Below are 22,748 nucleotides of genomic sequence, written 5' to 3' on the forward strand. Positions count from 1 at the left end.
ATGCGTTGGGTGTGTGTGTTGGGCCTCTTGTTGGTCCTGCTGCAGTGGCGGCTGGTGGAAAATGTTCTAGGTAGGGCCATCCTATCAATTTCAGCAAACATCCCAGAATGATTTAATGCAAAAAAAATTTAAGTATCAAACACGCATTACTACTTTGCAGTTAAATATTTAACATTTATTCCAACACGAAAAAAAGCAGTAAATAACACTTATATAATATAATATAACATGTTTATTTATTTAGATGCCCCTATGGACCTTGTTATAGGAGGTAAATATCAGGAGAAGTAAACATGAAGTGTAATTATGAATACTGATGTTAAATTAAGCAATGATGAGTTTTCACTGTTAATTTACCATCTCAATTAAATGTTGATGCCTCCATGACCAAGTTAAGCAGATGAGACTGAGGACAACTATGTAGAAGAAAAGATGTTCACTTTGCTTAATATGTAGCTTGACAGAGTTCTCCATGTGTGTCCTGGTGTTCTCATGTTTCTTTACCTCCTCATCCCTCACTCCCTAACTGTCCGTGCTGGATCTGTCCCCGTTGTTTTAAAAAGCTAAATAAGTTATTAGCATGACGTCATCCAGCTAGCCAAACCTGTCTGGTGTTCAGCTAGTACAGCAGCTTCGCATGTACTGCTTCACTTTCCCGCTAGTCTGCTGTCTGATTGTGAGGTCAGGCTGATCTGGGATCAGCTCTTTGGCCTGCAGAATCTCCGCCAAAGTTCTCCTCTCAAACGGGTCTTGGAGGAGTAGTGCTCGCGCTCGCGCTCGCCTGTAGAGACTTCTCCTGACGAGACCGTGCAGCTTGGGACCAAAACGATTTGGCCCCACGCTGAATCTATTTGAGGGCGCTGATTGGCTAACTTGTATGTCACTCATTTATATCTTCAATCAGCAATTGGCTAAACTGCTTCATAGACCCGCCTCTTTTGGGCAAAAACGATTTTGCCCCCCTAGCTGCACGTCTCAGAACGCGCAGCTAGGGGGACAGAATCGTTTTGGCCCCCTAGCTGCGCGTTCTGAGACGTGTCGTGCACACAGGCGGAGAGCACGAGCAGGAAAAGCATATATTTTGCGCAGATATCATATTTTACACATATTACTGGGTACATTCCATAGTTCAAAAACACAAATATTGACAATTTGTATAATTTATGATTATTATAATTGTGGTCGGGCCAGGCCCCATGGCCCTCTATTGGCCAGATGCCACTGCCCAGCTGCATCTGCCTACCTCCCTGCGGCTGGGAGCCTTCAACATCAAGACATTTGGAGACACGAAATCCTCCAACCCGACTCTCATGGACATCATCTGCAAGGTCTGAAAATGTTTTATTTTTTCTTGCATCCAATATTCCTTTTTTCTAAGACTGTATCTCATCGATATAAAGAGGATATATTTTGAACAGCGCTGAGTAACGTTAAAATACCACGAGGTTTACCCGACATCTGGCCTCCCTTCAATTGCAATAAGTTGGTAGCACATTAGAAGTATGAGCATGTCGTTAGATTTAGTTACAATACTGTATTGTTCAGAGGCTTTAGGAGATTAAAGGGGCACTCCAGCTATTATTTTTCAAATCCATAAAGTTGGGGGACTCACAAGAGGAGATTTAAAAAAAATAAAAATGGATCCTACATTTCCCATAATTCAACCAATTATTTATAATTTCTTTAGAACCTCCTTGGATGGTAAATGTCCATGTCTTTTAAATACTATGTGCCCAGTTTATAACGCAGGTTTTCCATTTGTACTGTCCAAGCCCAAACTCATATTACCCTGATGACACTATATATCACTATGACATCATCAGGGCTTATTGTGTCCTCCAGAGACACTGGAGACACAGGTAGTACTTCCCATGCAGGACTCAACAACAAGGGTTGCCCGCTTGCCCGGGGCAAGTAAAATGCCCCGTCGGGCTAATAAATCTTGCAACTCACTTGCCCGATTGTAAAAAAAAGAATGAAACACATTTTTTTTTCGGGAGCTGACGATGGAAGTAGCTAAGGGGGGAGCCATTTGCTTCCTCCCCATCTCTGATGAGAGTCGCACATGCGCGAGGAAATGGGGGGTAAAGACAAAGTTCTGTTAACTGAAGCGCAAGCGAGCACCTCAAATGTGTTTAGTATTAAAACAGTTTAGTAGTTTAATGATGTTAGAGGATGTGGGAGAAACTCCAGATTAATTTACTGACTTTGGTCTTTGTTAGTATTTGATAACAACAAAGATTAAATGAATGAAACAAGTTATATGGGGGCAAGTGATTAAAAAACAACATTAACGTTGAACCCTGTTATGACCAGTGAAGCTTTTAAGTGAGGAATTAGTGAAGTACCCCTTTATTACCTAGAACAATAACCATCACAGATTATTGAATTTGACTGTAAAAGGAGATGTTATGTTGGTTCACCTCTTTTAGTTCTGTTTCTCTTTGTTTCAGGAGAACTATACTTGAATGGAATGAAACTAAACAGACCACTAATATAATAAGACGGCACTGCCGCAAGAACTCTAATCAGATATGTGTTGTTTTCTGTTTCCCAGATTGTCTGTCGCTACGACATCATTCTGATCCAGGAGGTCAGAGACCCGGATCTGGAAGTGACCAACAGACTCATGGCGGCCGTCAACAAGTTAGACTAACCACAGACCTTATATAGTGCTTATATTACTACACACAGAATATAGTGACCTTCTGTAGAAGTTAAGTTGGACAGCTCATGAACTCACATTATGATTTGAGACAAACTAAATGATGCTCTACATCTGTGTGCGTTTGTGTGTGTTTACGCAGTCAGTGTCCTCAGTTCTCGTACGACTTCATCAGAAGCGACCCTCTGGGTGCTACTCCACACAAGGAGAGATATCTCTTCCTCTACAGGTAAACAGAGAGAGGCAAAAACAACCGATCCTCTGCAGGAATCCTCCGTTGAGACCCCACATCAGTGACCAGACAACAAACTATTTCTCTTTTAAAGTTATACTTCAGATCTGCACAGTGTCTTTGTCCTTATTGTCAGCGATTAGTGCCAGAAAACTACTTATGTAAAAGTAGCCAACATTACAATTCAAATACTCAACTACAAGCATTCGACATCATAAGTATTATCAGAAAAACATAAAGTATCACAAGTATAACCACATAATGCAGCAGACTGAGCCCTGTCAGAGTAATAGATTACAATGCTAGATTATTATTGTTAGCTGGTCTTGGTGGAGCCAATTTGAACTAATTGATATACTGTTGGACAGTTTAATCTGTACCAATGCGTCATGTTACAATGTATGTTACATGTTTTATGTGAAAGCACAATCTGAAAAGTAACCTAAAGTAAAGTAACTGAAGTAAACCTTTATTGTAAATATTTGCCTCTGAGATGTAGTGGGGCGGACATATTTAGTAACAGGAAATGGAAACACTCAAGTACAAGTAACTCAAATTGTACATGTGTATAGCATCCAAAACTTGCAGCAGAATGTAAACCTTAAGTTGACACGTGTTTCTGGTCCTATGCACATAGCTCACACACTGCTCGTAGGTGAAAGCAAAAAAGGTTTTATTGATCCAATTTCCCTCGTACAAGTTGGTGAAACAACTTCCTTTCTTCCTAAAAGTATCGCTGTTTATCTCGACACACTCAAAGAGTCCACAGATTAATCCACAGATTGTTCCACAACATAATCCACATAACACGGTTACTCCCCACCACAGGTTGTTATGAAAGATGATTCAGTACAGATATTAGCAGATCAGAGTTTAAGGTAAATATGGGTGATCATGTGTCACATGCTGTGCTAGAAAACTCTACACTTTTGACAGCTTTTCGTGCCATCGAATGCATTTTCTCAACAAAGGCACTTAAAGGGCCAGTGTGCAGGATTTAGGAGCATCTAGTGGTGAGGTTGCAGATTCAAACCAACTCAACGCCTCTTCGCTCATCCCTCCTTTTACAAGGATGTCGGAAAACTACAGGCGCCTTCAGGTAACACAAAAAGCCAACGTTTGGTTTGTCCATTCTAGGCTACTGTAGAAACACGGAGGACTCATGCAACAAACATCACTCTGCCAATAGATCCCCCAAAATCCTTCACACTGTTCCTTTATGAATGCAAATTACTTGCAGATGTGTTGTGAAAAATTAAAATCCATTTGAAATTCCCATTTTATATGGAATGTCACATAATTGCATAACATGCACAATATACAGCATAGCCCAGCATACTATCTACTATATAAATAGCCCACTTTAAAAACACCAAACACATCATGAAATCTAATTTCTGCAAAGAATACTGGTGAATACAGAGTACGTTTTGGTCCAGCTGTATTTAGTAATACAGTCTTCCTTTGGTAATTATACTTAAATTTGTTGGGCAAAAAAAACAAAAACCATGACACATCTGCACATTACATTCATCCATTCACACATTCAGGACCGGTCAAGCTGCTCCCGAGTGGTCACAGGACCGATAAACGACGATGATAAACAACTTGTGAAAATGCTCCAGCAATGCTGTGAATAGCTGACTACAAGAAAGAGTTGATGAACTTTAACCGCTTTTTGAAGACTACTTCAAAAGCAATGTGTTTACAGGAAGTGAGAGATGTGGTTAAGTACTATCTTTCCTCTGCAGGGTGGGGATAGTGTCCGTGGTTAGATCCTACACCTACAACGACCCTCACGGTTTCTACACTCGCTTCAGCCGGCCGCCCTTCATCGTTGAGTTCTCCTCCACACAAACCGGTAGGCTCTGAAAGAGTGCGGCAAAGAACAGAGAGCGATAACTCTTTCTCACTGTAGGACGCCAGTGATGTAGATTGCCTCTCTCGTTAGGCGACCAACTGAGAACTAAACACCAGACGTGTGTGAGAGATTCTGAGGTCACGATCCGTTGGTCACCAAGGCCCCTTTAGAAAATGTTTTGTCTTCAGTTGAATTCTGACTGCCATACAGTATTTATGTCCGCCAAATAGGGCCGGCAACTCTGTGCTGCCACATTTAAAAGACAGTGAGCTCACTTTTTTGTTGTATGAATCATGTCTGCCATATCCAAAACATCAACTTGTCTCTTGTCATCTCGCATTTCCCTCTTCGTTCACTCACTCCTTTCTCCTTCCTCCTGTTTTATAGCTGTGGGGAACTTTGTTCTGATCCCCCAGCACACCTCTCGATGCGACGCTGTGCTGCAAATCGATGCCCTCTATGACGTGGTGACTTATGTCAACACCAACTTCAACACCAAAGTGAATGTTCTCCTCCAGAAAACACACGCAAAACCAATTATTTGGTGGAAATTTTTTTTTAAAAGAGTGTAAAGGATGATTCATTTGTTATATGGGGATGGTTGAAACTATTTCTGCTCTCCCTGCAGAACATTGTGCTGCTGGGCGACTTCAACGCTGGTGGTGAGTATGTATCGAGCCCCAGATGGAAGTGGATCCGCCTCTCCAAGGAACCAGGGTTCCACTGGCTGATCACCAACGATCAGGATACTACAGTGCCAAGAGAAGGGAAAACAGGCTACCCTTACGACAGGTGGATGCACACACAAATACACACACACACACACACACACACACACACACACACACACACACAGGTGTGCATACTCTAAAATCCACTCCTCTTCCTGTATCTGCAGGATTGTGGTCACTGATGACATGATGAAGCGAGTGGTGACTGGCAGTGCTGGGGTCTACAACTTCATGAAGGAATTTCGTCTCACCGAGCAGCAGGTAAAAGCAACTTTAGCTTTAACTCTTCTCTGTGATAGAATTCACAGTTGCAATTTACAAAAAGACCGGGTCTATTAAGAGCAGTTTAACACTTTCATGTTTTCACCATAGAAATAAATGAAGGAGTAGAACGGACATAGAACTAGGCTATGGCTCGGTGCTACAGCGGGTCGTCCTTCAATCAGAGGATGGCTCCTGAAAGCTGTGCCTTCAGTGTATGTGTGGGATGAATGTCAGTCATACTTAGTCCTGATGGGCAGGTGGCATTTTGCATGGCAGCCCCTGCCATCAGTGTGTGAAAGGGTGTGAATGGGTGAATGACATGTAGTGTTAAAGCAAGTACATTTAACATTTACATTCACATTCAAATCAATGTGGCAGGATAGTCAGAGCGTGGGCCATTTTTATGTGTGCCGTTGTCATCGTGGCCGGTGTAGCGGGCTAATTTCGGTTTAATTCAGACTTCCATGGCAGGGGAGAAGATCAAAAATCTGGTTCACCCAGGGCTGTTAACCAAATGTGGCGATGTCGACTGCATAATTTGTGGGCGTAACATCGTTTGACCTCTTCTCTGATTTTGAGGCGGCTGTAGCTCAGTGGGTAGAGCGTGTCGACCTCCAACCAGATGGTCGATGGTTACGAAGTGTAGAGAGCCAGAGTAAATGAGTAAAAAGGAAGAGTGTCAAGAGTGTGGATTAATAGGCAGAAATATAATATAATATTCATAACTATGTTTTTATTAGTGTATAATAACCTGAAACTAAGGAGGCTTATGCTTTACTTAGCTTAGAATTTTTTTTTTTTATCTTTATAGGAAGCGGGTCCTCTTCCACAGAGTCCACCATGTTGCACCGCCATGAGCCTTTCATGTTTTTGCATTAACTAAAGCTGGTGATGGGCACTGAAACTCAGTGTTAAATTGGCACCACGCTAAATGATTAAAGACCAGAGAATTGATAAGCTCCAACGTTACTGGTGCTTTTTCTTAGTACGTTTTAATGTTTTGGTGTAGTTTGCGGAATGGTGGAAATATTTGCTCAAAGGCACTCAAATGGATCAGGCAAAAAACGTAGTTGACGAAAAACAGGCAGAGAACATAACACTAGGAGAATCGCTGGAACGCTTGACACAAAGGACTAAGATGAACCAGCACAGAGACAGGGGAACACAAGGTTCAAGTACAGTGGGGAGGTGTAGGTGATGGGACACAGGTGGGATCAGTCAGGGGCGGGGCAGAGAATCACAGTGGCGGGGAAACACAAAATAAAACAGGAAACACTGACAAATGATAAAGTAAGAAAAACAACAAAGGAGACAGGATGAGACAATACATTACATTACATTACATTACATTACATTACAGTCATTTAGCAGACGCTTTTATCCAAAGCGACTTACAATAAGTGTATTCAACATCGGTTTTCGAGAGAACAACTAGTCACCAGAAGTAATAAGTGCATGTCCCTACCTCAAACAAGCATCTAAGAGCATAAACCAGAGCCAACGTACAGTGCAGAAACAAAGGAATGCAATAAGTGCCACAAGCTAATATAAAAACAATAAGTGCAATAAGCTAGTATGAATACAGTAGATGCTAGGTAAGTGCTAAGCGGAAGGGTAGGCCTTCTTGAAGAGGTGAGTTTTCAGCCTGCGCCGAAAGATGGGCAGCGACTCTGCCGTCCTGACGTCAGTGGGGAGTTCATTCCACCACTGTGGGGCCAGGACAGAAAACAGCCGCGACCGCGTCGATCGGCCGCAGGGACCTCTGAGCGACGGGGCAACCAGTCGCCCCGAGGTAGCAGAGCGAAGTGGTCGGGCCGGGGTGTAGGGCTTGACCATGGCCTGGAGATAGGAAGGAGCTGTTCCTTTCACTGCCCTGTAGGCTAGCACCAGAGTCTTAAACTGGATGCGGGCTCTTACAGGTAGCCAGTGTAGAGAACGGAGAAGGCAAGTTGTGTGGGAGAACTTGGGGCGATTGAACACCAGGCGAGCTGCAGCTTTCTGGACAAGCTCCAGAGGTCTGATGGCCAGCGCCGGGGCTCCGGCAAGTAGTGAGTTGCAGTAGTCCAGGCGGGAGATGACAAGAGCCTGGATTAGCACCTGCGCCGTCTCATCAGTGAGGAAGGGGCGAAGCCTCCTGATGTTGTAGAGCAGGAATCTGCAGGAGCGTGTAACCGATGCAATGTTTGCTGAGAACGACAGTTGGTCATCCAGGGTCACACCCAGGTTTCTCGCAGTCCGAGTTGGCGTCACCACGGTATCATCAATGGTGATGGACAGGTCTCGGTGCGGGCAACCCTTCCCCGGGAGGAACAGTAGCTCGGTTTTGTCCAGGTTGAGCTTGAGGTGGTGTGTCGTCATCCACTTCGAGATGTCAGCCAAGCACGCAGCGATGCGTGCCTCCACTTGAGTGTCCCCGGGGGGAAATGACAAGACCAGCTGGGTGTCATCGGCATAACAATGGTAGGAGAAGTCATGCGAGCGAATAACAGAACCCAGAGATGTTGTGTAGAGCGAGAAGAGAAGGGGGCCCAGGACTGAGCCTTGCGGAACCCCCGTAGTCAGTATGCGTGGTTCCGACACAGAGCCCCTCCATGACACCTGGTAGGATCGACCTGTCAGGTAGGATGCAAACAGGGAGAGTGCAGAGCCTGAAACGCCCATCCCCTCGAGGGTGGATAGGAGGATCTGGTGGTTAACAGTGTCAAACGCCGCAGACAGGTCCAGGAGAATCAGGACAGAGGAGAGAGAGTTAGATCTCGCTGCATGAAGCGACTCCGTCACCGCAAGGAGGCCTGTCTCAGTCGAGTGACCCACTTTGAACCCGGACTGGTGAGGGTCCAAGAGGTTGTTTTGGTGGAGATAGGAGGATAGTTGAGTAAAGACAGCACGTTCAGGTGTTTTGGAAAGAAAGGGTAGAAGAGACACCGGTCTGAAGTTCTTGACATCAGAGGGGTCAAGTGATGGTTTCTTCAGAAGGGGGGTGACTCTAGCAGTCTTGAAAGCCGTGGGAAAGTATCCTGAAACAAGAGATGTGTTCATGAGGTGGGTGAGAAAAGGAAGGAGTTCAGTCGCAATAGACTGAAGAAGAGGGGAGGGGATCGGGTCAAGGGAGCACGTGGTGGGGCGGTTAGATGTAACAAGGTTGAGAACCTCGTTAGGGGAGAGGGGAGCAAGATAGGGTAAGATGGGGCATGGAGAGGGGAGGGAGAGCTGTGGGGGAAGAGCTGGAGATGGTAGAGAGGGAGAGGGTGGACAGGGGGGCTGAGAGAAGGAGGATCTGATATCGTAATCATCGTATCAATACAATCTGATGTCTGTGTTCTTCATTACTGATTATTATGATTTATAAACTTCTTATTATCTTATTTACATTGACATTTGAAATGACTTCATATAGGGACTTTGCTGTTGTAAATGTGGTGGGGAATGCTCCAGAGAGAATGAAGCATCGGGTGTATGGTTGTGAACGCAGCTCTCAGGCTGGCTCCTCCCCCAACCAATCCCCTAATCAGAGCCATCTTTCGAAAGGCACCAGTTGGCATGGCCTCATTCCTTCTGGGCCCTTGTCCTGTCTCTGTGGTGGCTCCTAGTGTTTTTTTGTGTTACAGGTATGTATTTAATGTGATCACTTAGCATGCCAACCATTATAAAATACAGCTGCCTTTAATAATAACTCTGGACTGACTTGTTGGTTGGAAATTCTTTTAGAAGCTCCATCATCGTTGTGCCGTCGATGAGTGACTGCATATGTTAGTACCCCATATACAAGGTAGTAAGTAGTCACAACCTTCATTTGTATTAGTTTGGAGCATGGTGAGCCCTGTTTGTAGGTTCACCTGCTGCTATTTCACCTGTTTTGCCTTGAAGTTTTAATTAATTTACATTGTTCAACCCAGTGATTTTCAACCACTGTGCCGCGGCACACCAGTGTGCCGTGAGATATCGTCAGGTGTGCTGTGGGAAAATGTCCAATTTCACTTAATCGGTCCAAAAGAATATTTAGTTGCTGCAAATAATTTGCCATTGTGGAGCGTCTGTCTGAGCTGCAGTATAGTGGCTGGCTCAGTAATTAAATACTCTTCCATACCAGTGGGTGGCAGTAGGTAGCGCAGTAATGACCGTGTTCATTTAAAACAGTAGAATTAAATGATGCGCGGGAGAAGTTGCGGTGACAAGTCGAACAGCGATGGAGACTCTGAACTGGGCCCTGGACAAAATTCTTAGTTTATGTTGGATAGGACATTTTAGGATATCAGATTATAATGTAGTCTTAGAGTTTTTAGTAAGGCCTTTTTAGCTTAATATGTAATAATTATTGAAGATCCCTTATTGGTTCCAGTAATGTTTTTGTCCATAAATATTCTTTCCTCCTCGCAGCTCTCGTCCCTGCAAATTTGACTATTTTCTTTGATTCCTTAAATAAAACCTTTGGTTAATTTTTACGAAACACGTCTCTGTCTCATAACGGTAACGAATCTGAAGGCCTAAATAATTCAAAAAGAAACGATATCTTAAGGTTAAGCTTATATTTCCTGGGGTGTAATTCCCCAGGTGGCGTTGTTGGTTCCTTCATTTTCCCCCGAAGGCCCCGCCACATAAACATTACAGTTGCTGCTCTAGAGACAATATTTAGTTGTATCTCAATTATGAATAATTTCTAATCCTGATTTTTTGTTTTTAAAATTCTATATCTGTTTGTAAAAGCAATTATTTGGTCATGAAAAAGAACAGAGTATTTAAGAGTAGCTCCTTGCAGTGATAAAATCCAACAAACCACTTAATGTTTCATCCTCTTGTCACAGCGTAGGAAAGCACATCGCTATTGTCATGGATCATTTATTGTAACCAGCATTAACTAGCTAGCTAGCTAACTAGTGGACAGCTGAGTAAGTGACTAGCTTGCTAGCTCCATCATGCTTTAATGCTACACTGGTTACAGAATATGAGCTGAGCTGCAGGCTGGAGGCCAGCGGCAGCTCTGGGTCTAACTCCGCCTTACTCCCCGCCACTCCAGGGAAGGACAAGCTAGCATAACTATCAATAATCACAATTTTTTTTTATACTGGTCAAATGAACACAAAACCGTTCATTGCGTTCTACTCCTATTTCATTTCAATGGTTTTCTCCTTGCAGCAGTGATGTAGAAGTATAGTGACGGCTTGGTCAATGCACAGTGACATCACTGTTGGGAGGTTACAGGTGCAACAGATTCTGAACACGAGGAGGTGTCAGGAAGGCGTTATTATGAATCCTACTGCTCTTCTTGGCAAGACCCGCCCTGCGCAGCCATTCAAGCGCAAGGATTGGCCAGCAACCATGCTCACCGAGGTACTGGTAGCCTGATTTGTTCAGGTTCTATGTCCTGACCAATGGGTTGTACTGGCCCAAGCTAGTAAAGGTCTAATGCCTAACACTAACATTGTCACCAGCTACACAGGGCAGTTTTGCCAAGAAGAGCAGTGGGATTCATAATTGTGCATCAGTGTATCAAAGTCCACCTCCACGCACCTCTAAAACTCACCAAATAATCAGATTTTACGGAAGGTTATGTGCTGGACTGTTTCTTTCCTTTGAGCAGTTGCCAGGCAACCGAAGGAGACTTAAGGAACCAAGACCATCCGAGCAATAGTTCAGCTCAGGGCCCCAAATAATGCAGCACATTTATTTATTTTTTCTGTTTTTTACAAGATTTTATTTTAATTGTCGACTATTTTTTAAATCTTACTTGCATACATACTTTGAAAACGGTCAGCAGTTTTGGTTGATGATGTTGAAACGTGCAAAACCAGTACTGTATGTAGTCCTTTAGTGATGCAAGTGAAAAGGGTAAACCTACAACGTTTTCTCTCTCTCTCTCTCTCTCTCTCTCTCTCTCTCTCTCTCTCTCTCTCTCTCTCTCTCTCTCTCTCAGGCATTGGAAGTCAGCGACCATTTCCCTGTGGAGGTGGAGCTGAAGTAAAAGGGTACCTGAATCATGAGTGCCAAAACCGTTGCAGAGACCTCCACGGTGAATTGGGATAATGATGACTCAGTGGGGGAACCCGCTGCAATCATGCAGCGTTGAATTGACTAGACCAAAATAAACAAATTATTTCTGCTATTCTGTTTTGTCATTTTTTTCAATGTTTGAAGCAGCACAAACAAAAGTCCATTCACCTTTATTGTATCAAGTAGCAGCGCAATTTTCAGAGGTATGTATCGAAAACGTTGCACAAAAAACTAAAGCTATCTGCATGTCGTGACGCCAGCAGTAGTAGCAGTACGTCTGTCTCTGTTGCCTTGAAACCGAAAGAGACTTTATGAGGATCATTTTTAAAGATAAAAATGAAAGTGACGATGTGATTTTTAACAGCTTCATTTCATTCCTTAAACACACGAATCAATCCTCTGACAACAAAAACCATCATTGCTTCAGATATTTCAGGCTAAATGTAAATAAAACTGTTAGATCACAAAGGCATCGCCCACTGTGGGCTGTTCAAATGCACCCAGGGTTACTTTCATTAGTTATGGTTCATGAAGGTACAGCAAGGCTAGGCACTCGGTGGATTGCCTGTGGCAATAACTGACTGTTCACTAAAGCCCTCCCCCAAAAAAGCAAATGTCCAATCACCGCTTAGCAACCGTAACCCAGCATCGTAGGTTTGTGAAGTTTTGGATTTCTCTAAATACCAGAGCAGTGAATTTCTTTAGCTTAAAAAAATAAAATAAAAATAATGGCTACAAGTGTCTTCAAATGTTAACATGTCCGGCTAACTAGCTTACTGAATGTATCTCAAAACAAACAAGAGCGGGTTTGACAGTAAATTGGAACGTTATGTTACTTTAAAGAAATTTGAAGAAAACATTTATTTGTCTCAGAAGCATTTGTGTCAATCAAGGTTCAAGGTTAAGTTATTGTCATTGTCCAACACAGGGTTAGCAACAGAATGCAGTTGTTCCTTTCTGCTACATGAGTGAAACAAACAAACTACTTATTATGGTGAGTGTTCCACCAGCTTGCTGGTTGAACAGTGAAGGTGAGCTGCTGCAGGGAGCTGTACTCAACCATCTTAGCACAATTGACACAAATGAACATGTGACACCGAATGCAGATGCGTTTTTCAACTAGTGTCACGAAGTCCCCCAAACAAGTGTATCATTCTATAAGTTTCCCCTCTCTCCTTGCATAGATATGTGGGTGGAATTTAGCATTTTCTTGAAACCTATTTTTGTTAAACAGTTGGAGAACAATTAGATACAAAATAGGATGTGGGCTCTGCAGGATGACTGTTTCCTTGGAAACTGCACATCATTCCTAAATTATGGCAGATTTTTAGGCCCTCTTTTTATCTCGTAAGGCTCGTAAAATAATGTATATAGCTGCCATGAATGGTTTACAATCCCTCCCCGGCCCCCCTTAGGTTTGGGCTGAGCCCTGGATGGCTCCGCCCCTGCTGTGGAGTCCTGCAAATGTTACCTATCAACACAGTGAGTTGGTGGTGAGTTGAATAATTCTAGAAACTAAATCAAATCAAAAGCAGAAATTCTTTGAATTTCTATAATAAGACTGCCACATTGTAGCCGACACATAAAACCACTGTGAGGGTAAATTTTGCTGAACGGGCCTCCTTGACCTGAAAACCCCGATCCCCATCCACAACACACCTCTCTTCACCCCTCCCCTCCAGCCTGACCCGGTCACATGCACTGTGCAGGTAAATAAAAACCTCCCGAGAGAAGTTGCAGAGGAGCCTCCGGGGATTCACACAAGCAAAGCCTCTGTGCCCTGCTCACAACAGGCCTTCTCCTTCCCCACACGACTCACAGAAGCAGGTAAATATGCACCTCGGACTCTTCTTTCATGCAAAAATATTTGTCATCGCAGTAACATGAATGAATTATGTAGTACAACAAAACTATTGTTGTAACCAGCACTTTGGTTTAATAAACGATGGTGTGTAAACATAACAGCTTTTAAGTCAATATGAAAAGGGTGCGTAACAGATGCAGATCAGACAACAGAGTCCAGCTCAACATGTTTATTCAGATTAAGAACAGATCAGAAACAGTCATTCAAATGTCACACAAGAGGAGATTTAGAGGTAATGAGGGCAAAGTCATCACCTTATAAATATCTATCCTTAAATGACATTTAAAAAAAAACCCAGTGACACCACCAGAACTCATCAACTCCACAGGTCAAGCAGATTAGATTTAAATTCACGCTCACTGGAGCAGAAGGGTGCGTTTAAAGCCTGTGTGCCACATCTTCCCTCCAGGCTCAACCCTGAGACTTTGCATATTTAGCTCTTTGCCCCCAGGGTGTGCTTGTCGAACAGGTACTCCGCCATCTTGTTTTTGTTGGCGTCCATGCGGGAGAGGTTGGAGATGTAGTCGCCCAGCTTCTTGATGGCCTCCACCTGCTCGTTCAGGTAGTGGGTCTCCAGGAAGTCGCACATCTGAGGAACGGAGACGAGAGAGAGAGATTACTACGCGTACAGACGAATGCTAGAGCACACGAGTTTGTGGTGTAGCCGGGACCGTCTTTGGCAGACCACGCGGCACTAATTCACACTTACATGAGGGTCTACGTTGTCAGAAGCCAGTTTGTGCAGGTCCAGCAGGGCCTGGTTGACATTCTTCTCCAGCTGCAGGGCGCACTGCATGGCCTCCAGCCCGCTGCCCCACTCATCACGGTCTGGTTTCTACGGAGAGAAAAACATTCAATTATAGCAGACTGAACGGTCATGATAATAATTGGTGGTAAACGGGAGGGACAGAGTGTCCCACTGCTGCAGGTTAATCCCAGGTTATTTGTCCTAGACAGACAGGGTGCTGCAAGACACGTCTCAACGGGGCCAGTCCTCCAGTGTGTACCGACCTTCAGGTCCTGGAGGAAGATGCGTCCTCCCCTGTTGTTCTGGAAGGCCAGCAGCTTCTGGGCGTGCTCCCTCTCCTCGTCGCTGTTCTCCTTGAAGAAATGGGCGAAGCCTTCGAGGGCCACATCGTCACGGGAGAAGTAAAAGGCCTGTAAACAAGGGACAAGAGGGGAGGAAGAGCGGAGGTTAGAACTGTGATTAGCAGACGCCACCATTATTTAAAAAAAGTTGTGACAAACTGTAGTTAGGCAGCAAAGTAGTGGTCAGGCACATAAGTCATGGTTTTGAAAGGTCTAGTTAGTTTGGACACAGACCAGCATCATGTTTGAAGAAGTTAAAAAAACAGCATAAACATCACTCAATGTGGCGAGTGGGGGATAAAACACTCCTTATCTGGCAACCATCAGATAAACAAGTGAGAAATGCAGAGAAACAGTGCTGTCATACTGCATTACTTATAAAACACAATCAATTTAATGACAATTGTATTTTATGTTTATTCTTTTAACAGCAAATATTTTTTTATATCAAGACACACAATAGATGCAGATACTTAGCATACATTTATACGAAGATACAATAAATTGAAGTGTTCTTCTCACCATGGAAGTGTAGGTGTAAGAGGCGAACAGCTCCATGTTGACCATCCGGTTGACGGCGGCCTCGCAGTCGCGGTGGTAGTTCTGACGGACCTGAGACTCCATTGTAGCTGGCGTTTCTTGCGGGTTTCTTGTCTTGTTTTCTTAGCAAAACGGTACAAAAAATAGCTTAACGACGACTTTCTCGGTAGTGTTCAAGTAATAAAGGTTTGTCGTGTCCGGAATGCAGAGTAGAAGAAGTAGTACGCGGGACAAAGGAAGAAGTTCCGTTCAAACACTGTTGAAGCAAGAACTCCTTGTGGTTTCTCTCCCTGGTGTGAATGGTAAACGGCTCGCTCCGCGGTTTTATACCCTTGCCGGAGCTCGTGACACACGTTACGTCACTCCACGCATTTCCGCCAATCACTGAGCTCAGACAGCGGCAGAGCTGTGAGACGAGGGATGAGGTCGCATCCCCCTTCCTCATTCGGGGAAAAACAGGTTTTTCATATTCCATTGATTTATTCACACGTGCAATGACGAAGCACTTTTTGTTATTATCTCAAAAGACAATAAACTGAATTATATTTGAATGTAAATTCAAAGACTGAATAGGTTGAGTGTGCAATTGATGTGTGCAAAGGTGGGTTGTGAAGTTATCATTTTCCCTTTATACAAACAGCATAAAGATATAAAACTGTACATTTAGATTTAGAAAACTGAATACTCCTACATATAGACACAAACCCTCTACTGTTGTATAAACTACAATACATCAGGGCATATTTAAATACAAATAGAAAACTGTTTCTGGTCTCAAAATCGTTGAATGCAAGTACTTACAACTGCAAATGATAAACATCAGAATAACTTCCAATCCTCTGTTTAATAGTGCTCTTGACTTTTTTATGAATTTTTTAACAGAGATTATATACTGAGTTCTGGCCTTGCCTTCTCTCTATAAAGCGACCCAGCACTGGATTGTTAACCAATACTCCCCATAAGGCATCTATAGACCTTGGTTAGCTAGTTAACTTTGGCCCGATAAAAGCCTGAAAGGTCTTCGCTTTAAAGTAACATGGGGGAGCCAAGGAAATGCTGTACTTACATATTGTTTGTGATCATTTTTGTTTTTAATGAAAGTCGTGCTTCTAAAAGCCTCAGTCCTGTTTCAATGCAACTTTTTCTTTATGCATGCTCATATCTGTTCAATGTGAGTCAGATAAGTGACATCAGGTCTCCCTAAAGAGTGCGGTTTGGATGATGGTGTTTAGTTAAACTGTGATTTGATCACTGTTTGGAACTGACTTTTAAATAGTCTACATGCTCTGTTATTTATCAGCCTGTGAAACACACACTGAGATTTTGGGTTGAGGTTTGTCCTCTTGTACACTTGAATATCATGCTTTTGTTAATAGCACAAGAGATCATCTTTAATAAAGTGATACAGCACTTTCAGCCAATAGCTTTCCACTTGTATAGTGCCAGGTGGACGTCAAGGGTCACAACAATTATTTAATTTGTAAACTGCTGATTTAATGCTGCTGGTGAAGATCACTTGTGCAGATTTTTTATTTTTCTTTAACTAGTATAAAATTGTGGTAGTTATGTATCAGCTAAAACTACAGTAAGAATGTTTGCAGTGCTGGCCAACGAGAGGGCGAACGTGTAATCATGTCAGGTCTTAAGAGTTGCTTCCTTTAGGCCTCTCGTCTCATCTGGCACACAGTAAGTATGGCGCCATGAGGGCCAGCGTACCACTAACAGAAACACTTACAGGTGCAAGTCAGCGATTCTAATCCAATTTTTGTCAACTTCAGTGAGTATCTCCTCACGGTCCGCTAAGCTGTTCATGCTTGTGCATCGGACAGGTGAAAGGTCACGGCGAGAGAAAGGCTTGTGGGAGCATGAGGGACGGTAAAAATGAATTAGTATTGAAATTTGAGTGTTGAGTTCAAAATATAAATAATCTGTCTCCAGTGTTTTTTTTTTTTTTATTTGACAGAAATTCAACAAAACGCATTGCATGTTGCGATATGTTCGCTTTTCAATATATTCGTCCCATCATTGCTGGTAGTTAGCATAGCATCCAGGCTAGTTAACATAACTGCTACATTCCAGCTGTCTCTGTTTACATTTTTTATTTTTAAAGATGACTGGCTAATCACGTAACACGTTCCGGACTTTTATGAGGAGTGGCACCATAGTTTCCAGGTGTTAATCTTGATGAGAGTGTAGTGTGGTTGGTATGGCCGCAGTGCAAAGGGCCACACTTTGATTTGAAAAACGACACGCTCTCTGAAGATGCATTCATTTTTCAGGAAACACCTCGACTACTTCGCCCTCATCCCATCTTGTCTGAGCCATATTCTTTACATTGTAGTATTCAGGAGGCCTTCGTTCTAGGAACTTCCAAGATCGCTCATGTGGTTTGTTGTTGGCTTCAGAACAACAAAACTATAAACCTGTTTGTTGTTGTGGAGAATCATCTTTCTTGCAGGCGATCCAACACTATGCACAGATGCTACTTGATGTCACAGGAACACAGTATATGGTTTTTAATCTGACTGACTAAATGTAACTTACAGTCACATTTTATGTTGGATCACCAATACAAAACACCACCACACTCGAGCTGATGATATTTTACAACCTTTGCACCCTGAATCACCTCCGCACCAGCGTAACCACGGTAAAAGGATAATGTAATCTCCCACAATGCCGGAGGTAATATTTTACCCAGGACCCTCTCTGCAAACAGCAGCGCATGAAACAACTCGCAGTTATATAAACTTGCAGGAATAGAGATCCTGCTGCGTGTGTCCAGGGGTGCAGGTGTTGGTGCGTCTCTGACTCCCACAGCAGGGCAGAGAGTCTTTCAGGCTCCTCTAGCATGCAGTATAACTATTACATGCTAACTGTCCATGTGTCATACAATCAAGATTTAGAATGATGTATCTTAAATATACACACTAATGTGACCTCTTTGGCTCAGGATGCGTTGGGTGTGTGTGTTGGGCCTCTTGTTGGTCCTGCTGCATCTGTCTACCTCCCTGCTGCTGGGAGCCTTCAACATCCAGACATTTGGAGACAAGAAATCCTCCAACGCGACTCTCATGAACATCATCAGCACGGTCGGGAACTGTATATATATATATATATATACTTTATTCTTTCTCTCTTTCTTCACTTTCTTTCTCAGACTGTGTCTCATTACAAGAACCCACATTTGAAGTGTAAAGACGATATATATTTGAACAGTGCTAAGTAAAAGTTGAGCCCACATTTTGCCTCGCTTCCATTGCAATAAGTTGATGAGCACCAACTACCAATGGAGATTAAAGGAGCACTCAGGGAATTTTATTTTTTTTCACATCTGTAAAGTTTGGGGAGACTCACAAGCGGTAGATTAAATACAAAAAAAAAAGAAACAAGAAAAATGCATCCTACATTTCCCACAATGCAACCATTATCATTTTATAATTCCTCCAGACCCTCCTTGCCTGGTAAATATTCATGGCTTTTAAATTCTACTTTGTTACCAGTTTGTAACGCATGTTTTCAGTTCATACTGTCCAAGCCCGAGCTCACATGATCCTAACAGTGGTGGGCCGTCAGGGCCTTCAAGGCCTTCTCTGCTGGCCTAAACAGAATCACAAAGTTATAGCTATTTTATAATTTAATATTTTTTCTTAAATACACTACATGTATTATAATTTATAAAAATATTTTTCCCATTATCTTATTTTCTCATTGCACAGCTACTGTCTTCCTCTGTTGCTGATTGATTGGTTGAAGACTATGACAATCAACAATATCGTCCCCATTCACTTAAACTGCAAAGGGATTCACTTGTGAGTCTGCAGGCCTCGGCCTCTGTTCTTACCTAGAGACACAGAGGTGAAATCTGATTGGATAAAAGATCTACTTAAAACAAGCTGCACTGGAAGCAGAGCAACTGAGGAAGACAGTAGCTGTGCAATGAGAAAATAAGATAATGGGGAAAAAATTGTAATACATGTAGTGTATTCATGAAAAATTATAAAATTATAAAATAGCTATAACTTTGTGATTCTGTCTAGGCCAGCAGAGAAGGCCTTGCAGGCCCTGACGGCCCACCACTGCAAAATACTAAATAGCCTGTAATATGTATATGGCCTACTTTTAAAATACCAATATCATAAAATGTCATTATTTGCAGAAAATGCTGGTAAATGCAGAATGATCCTATGGCAGTTATACCTCAATTATTTTCCTTGGCGAAAAAAGGCATGAGGCATCTGAACACCACATTCACCCTTTCAGGATTAAGCTGCCCCCTGGTGGTCGGCCCCAGAAGGCACAAGACTTACTTGTTCAAAAGTAAAGGTTTTTACAGGCAGTGACAGACGTGGTCAAGTCTCACTTCTCCTCTGCAGGGAGCAGACGGTGTCCGTGGCTACAAACTACACCTATGACGACGGCTGCGAGCCGTGCGGGACGGACACCTTCAGCCGAGAGCCCTTCGTCGTCATGTTCACCTCCAAACAAACCGGTAGGCCTCCGGGGGAGTGCGGCAAGTCCAATTTTGTCTCTGTCAGACACCAGTGATGTCGATTGCCTCATTTATTAGGCAATCAACTGAGAACTTGTGTGAGATTCTGAGGTCACAGGTCTATTGGTCACCAATAGACCTTAAAGAAAAAATCTAAGACTTGTAAAGTATTTCTGCCATACAGTATTTATGTCAGCCAAATAGTGTTGGCATCTCTTTACTGCCATATTCAAAAATCTCAACTTCCTCCTTCACGCATCTCCCCCTTCATTCACTCCTTCCTCCTTTTTTATAGCTGTGAGGAACTTTGTTCTGATCCCCCAGCACACCTCTCCAGACTCCGCTGTGAAGGAAGCCGACGCCCTCTATTTATCTTTAGTAATTTATCTTTAGTAAAGGTCATTAGGTACCCTATAAGAGTATTGAGACCCTAAACCAAGGTGATGGCTTGATCCTCATCTGTAAATAGTTGAGTCTCAAGGTTTGTTAGATATGTTAATGCAGAACGTGGGACTGGACGGTGAATTAGTAGGAAAATATGTGTTGGTGTTGGCTTTGATGGTGTTGCCATTCTCTCCCTAGGCTGGTCTTAAATGCGTTGACTGAGGAGGCACTAACTGTTCCTTGACTCAGGCTGTTCCATACTGGTGTTGTTCTACTTGAGAAAAAAGCTTTCCGTGGACCAGGCTGGTGTTGTACCTGTAGTTTCAGATCGTGACCTCTTGTATTGGTGCTGAGGGATTTTTTGAACATACTATTGCCACATACTTCACAACTTCTGTCAGACTGTACGCTGTCAATTCCTGTCAGTATTTTAAAAGTTTGGACCATGTCGGCTCGTTTACGTCGAAATTCCAGTCTTTGCAAGTTGAGGCTGGCAAGTCTTTCTGGGTATAAGAAATTTGAGAGGCCGTGCACTAGTCTAGTTGCACGTCTCTGAACTTCTTCCAGGGCATCTTTGTCCCGCTTGAGTTTGGGCGACCAGACGCCTGAGGCGTACTCGAGGTGAGGACGTACCAAGGATTTGTACAGGTGGAGAAATGATGTTTGATCCAAGGACTTGAATGTGTGTTTGATTGCTCCTAACACTCGGTTGGCCTTGGATACCTGGGTTTGGATGTGCCTGGAGAATGAGAGGTTGCGGTCGATAATTACACACAAGTCTTTCTCTTCTTGTGTGATTTGAAGCTGGTGGGTTGTGCCATCGTTGTTCCTCATTGTGTATGTGCGTTGTTAGTTAGTTAGTGTTCCCGAGGTGCATTGTTTTGCATTTATCTGGGTGAAATAACATGCACATTGTTTGGGCCCAAGATTGGAGATGGTCCAAGCCACACTGAAGACTGGAGTGCTGTGTGTCATGTAGCTGTGATATGACTTCAAAGATCTTAGTGTCGTCGGCAAACATCAGGACAAAGTTGTTGAGGAAATCCGGTATATCAGCCACAAATAGTACAAACAGCAAAGGGCCAAGTACTGAGCCTTGAGGTACCCCGCTGTTGACGCTTGCAAAATCAGAGAATTGTCCATTTACCACTACTCGTTGTCTGCGATTGGTAAGAAAGTTACGGATCCATTGAAGTATGTTGTCTTGGATGCCAAAGGTTGAAAGTTGAAGGAGAAGTCTCTCGTGTGGAACCGTATCAAAGGCCTTAGCGTAGTCTAGGAAGAAAATATCGACTGGAAGCTTGTGACTAAGGGCTTCAGTCCAGATGTCGATTGCTTCCAGTAGATTAGTAACTGTTGATCTACCGGACGTGAAGCCGTGCTGTTGCTTGCATAGAAGGTCGTTAGATTTCAGGTGCTCCCTGATGTCTTCAGCAATCAGTCTTTCCATGAGTTTGCACACTACTGACATAAGTGAGACGGGCCTGTAGTTTGCTGGGTCAGACTTGTCGCCTTTTTTGAAGATGGGGGTTACTGTTGCCGTTTTCCACTGTACGGGTACCTCGCCGCTGGCTAGGCTTGTGTTGTACAGGCTACACAATGGTGAAACAAGGATATCAGCCATTTCCTTAAGTAATCGGTTGTGGATCTGGTCAGGCCCTGGGGATTTGTCTGTTCTGATGGATCTGAGCTTTTTGAGTATCCTGTCCTTGTAATCGAAATCCGCGGGTCTGAGGTCAGCAGCTTTGCTGTGAATGTTGGCATGGTGGTGGTATCCTCTCTGGTGAAAATACCTGAGTATTGGTCGTTTAGAATATTGGCTTGGCTCTTGTCGTCGCTGTTGTAGGTTCCATCCTTGTTCTTCAGATCTGCGATATTTGGTCTAATTGTTCTGCGGCTGTTTACATAGTTCCAGAAGGCTTTGCTGTTGGTGCGTGAGTCTTTTGCCAGCTTTTGCTCAAAGTCCCGTCTAGCCTTTCTTGCCGCATGAGTCGCCTCGTTCCTTGCTGTGATGTATGTCTGGTAGTCCTGGCCGTCTTTGGTATTTAGGTATTGTATCCAGGTGTGGTATTTTCTCTTTACCTTTTGTAGAGCCACTGTGTGTAAAACCACAGTGGTTTTTTCTTCCTTGTCGTGTCCAGGTTGATCGCCTTCAGGGGGATACACTCATGGATGGTTTGTTCCAAATGGGCCCCAAAAAAATTGCCGTGCACAACTCTGTGGCAGTCAGCGGCACTCAGCGGCAGTCAGCAGCACTCAGCGGCAGTCAGCGGCACTCGGCGGCAAGCGTCAGTCAGGTGCCACAACTGTGGCAGGCAAGCGGCACTAGTTCAGCACCCGTCAAGAAGCTGCCGAGCTGAGCGGGCGGAGCCACATTTCCTGAGAGCACCCATTGTTGTTACGAGAGGTCAGCTTCAGTAAATCAGTTTTATGATTTTAGTTGAGTCACCGGAGCCACCCGTTCTCTGTATACATCCTTAGAGTAACCACGTTGTACTTTTTTGTTTCTCATTCATTTTATTTAAGTATGATTTTGGTGGTTTTGCAACAAAAGGGAACATAATGCACTGTTTCCAAATTATTACTTTTATAGTCATTTACAACAATCGGCTAAAATAGTGAAAATAAATCATCCGTT

The 22,748-nt window shown here is 43.4% G+C and overlaps 3 protein-coding genes across 3 annotated transcripts in view; 2 read left to right on the forward strand and 1 right to left on the reverse strand.

Moving 5' to 3' along the window:
* On the forward strand, positions 1-11,852 carry LOC142936045 (deoxyribonuclease-1-like). Its single transcript, XM_076080037.1, has 9 exons — positions 1-33; positions 1,230-1,328; positions 2,558-2,646; positions 2,808-2,894; positions 4,649-4,758; positions 5,146-5,258; positions 5,387-5,550; positions 5,657-5,750; positions 11,665-11,852. Exons 1-9 carry the CDS (start codon positions 1-3, stop codon positions 11,710-11,712), a joined length of 837 nt encoding a protein of 278 aa, XP_075936152.1. The 3' UTR covers positions 11,713-11,852.
* A 1,907-nt stretch (positions 11,853-13,759) lies between these two features.
* LOC142936061 (ferritin, spleen middle subunit) lies at positions 13,760-15,508 on the reverse strand. Its single transcript, XM_076080039.1, has 4 exons — positions 15,217-15,508; positions 14,617-14,763; positions 14,315-14,440; positions 13,760-14,194 (listed from the first exon to the last, which is right to left on the reverse strand). The coding sequence occupies exons 1-4, from the start codon at positions 15,316-15,318 to the stop codon at positions 14,039-14,041; spliced, it is 531 nt and encodes a 176-aa protein (XP_075936154.1). The 5' UTR covers positions 15,319-15,508; the 3' UTR covers positions 13,760-14,038.
* A 2,680-nt stretch (positions 15,509-18,188) lies between these two features.
* LOC142945224 (deoxyribonuclease-1-like) overlaps positions 18,189-22,748 on the forward strand; it is a 60,437-nt gene continuing 55,877 nt past the window's right edge. The window contains exon 1 of the mRNA XM_076086642.1: positions 18,189-18,326. Within this exon, the coding sequence (XP_075942757.1) occupies positions 18,189-18,326 (138 nt within the window). The remainder of the gene's footprint in view (positions 18,327-22,748) is intronic.

Source organism: Anarhichas minor, unplaced genomic scaffold (assembly GCF_050575085.1).
Source record: "Anarhichas minor isolate MPS153535 unplaced genomic scaffold, ASM5057508v1 ptg000007l, whole genome shotgun sequence".
Taxonomy (NCBI): domain Eukaryota; kingdom Metazoa; phylum Chordata; class Actinopteri; order Perciformes; family Anarhichadidae; genus Anarhichas; species Anarhichas minor.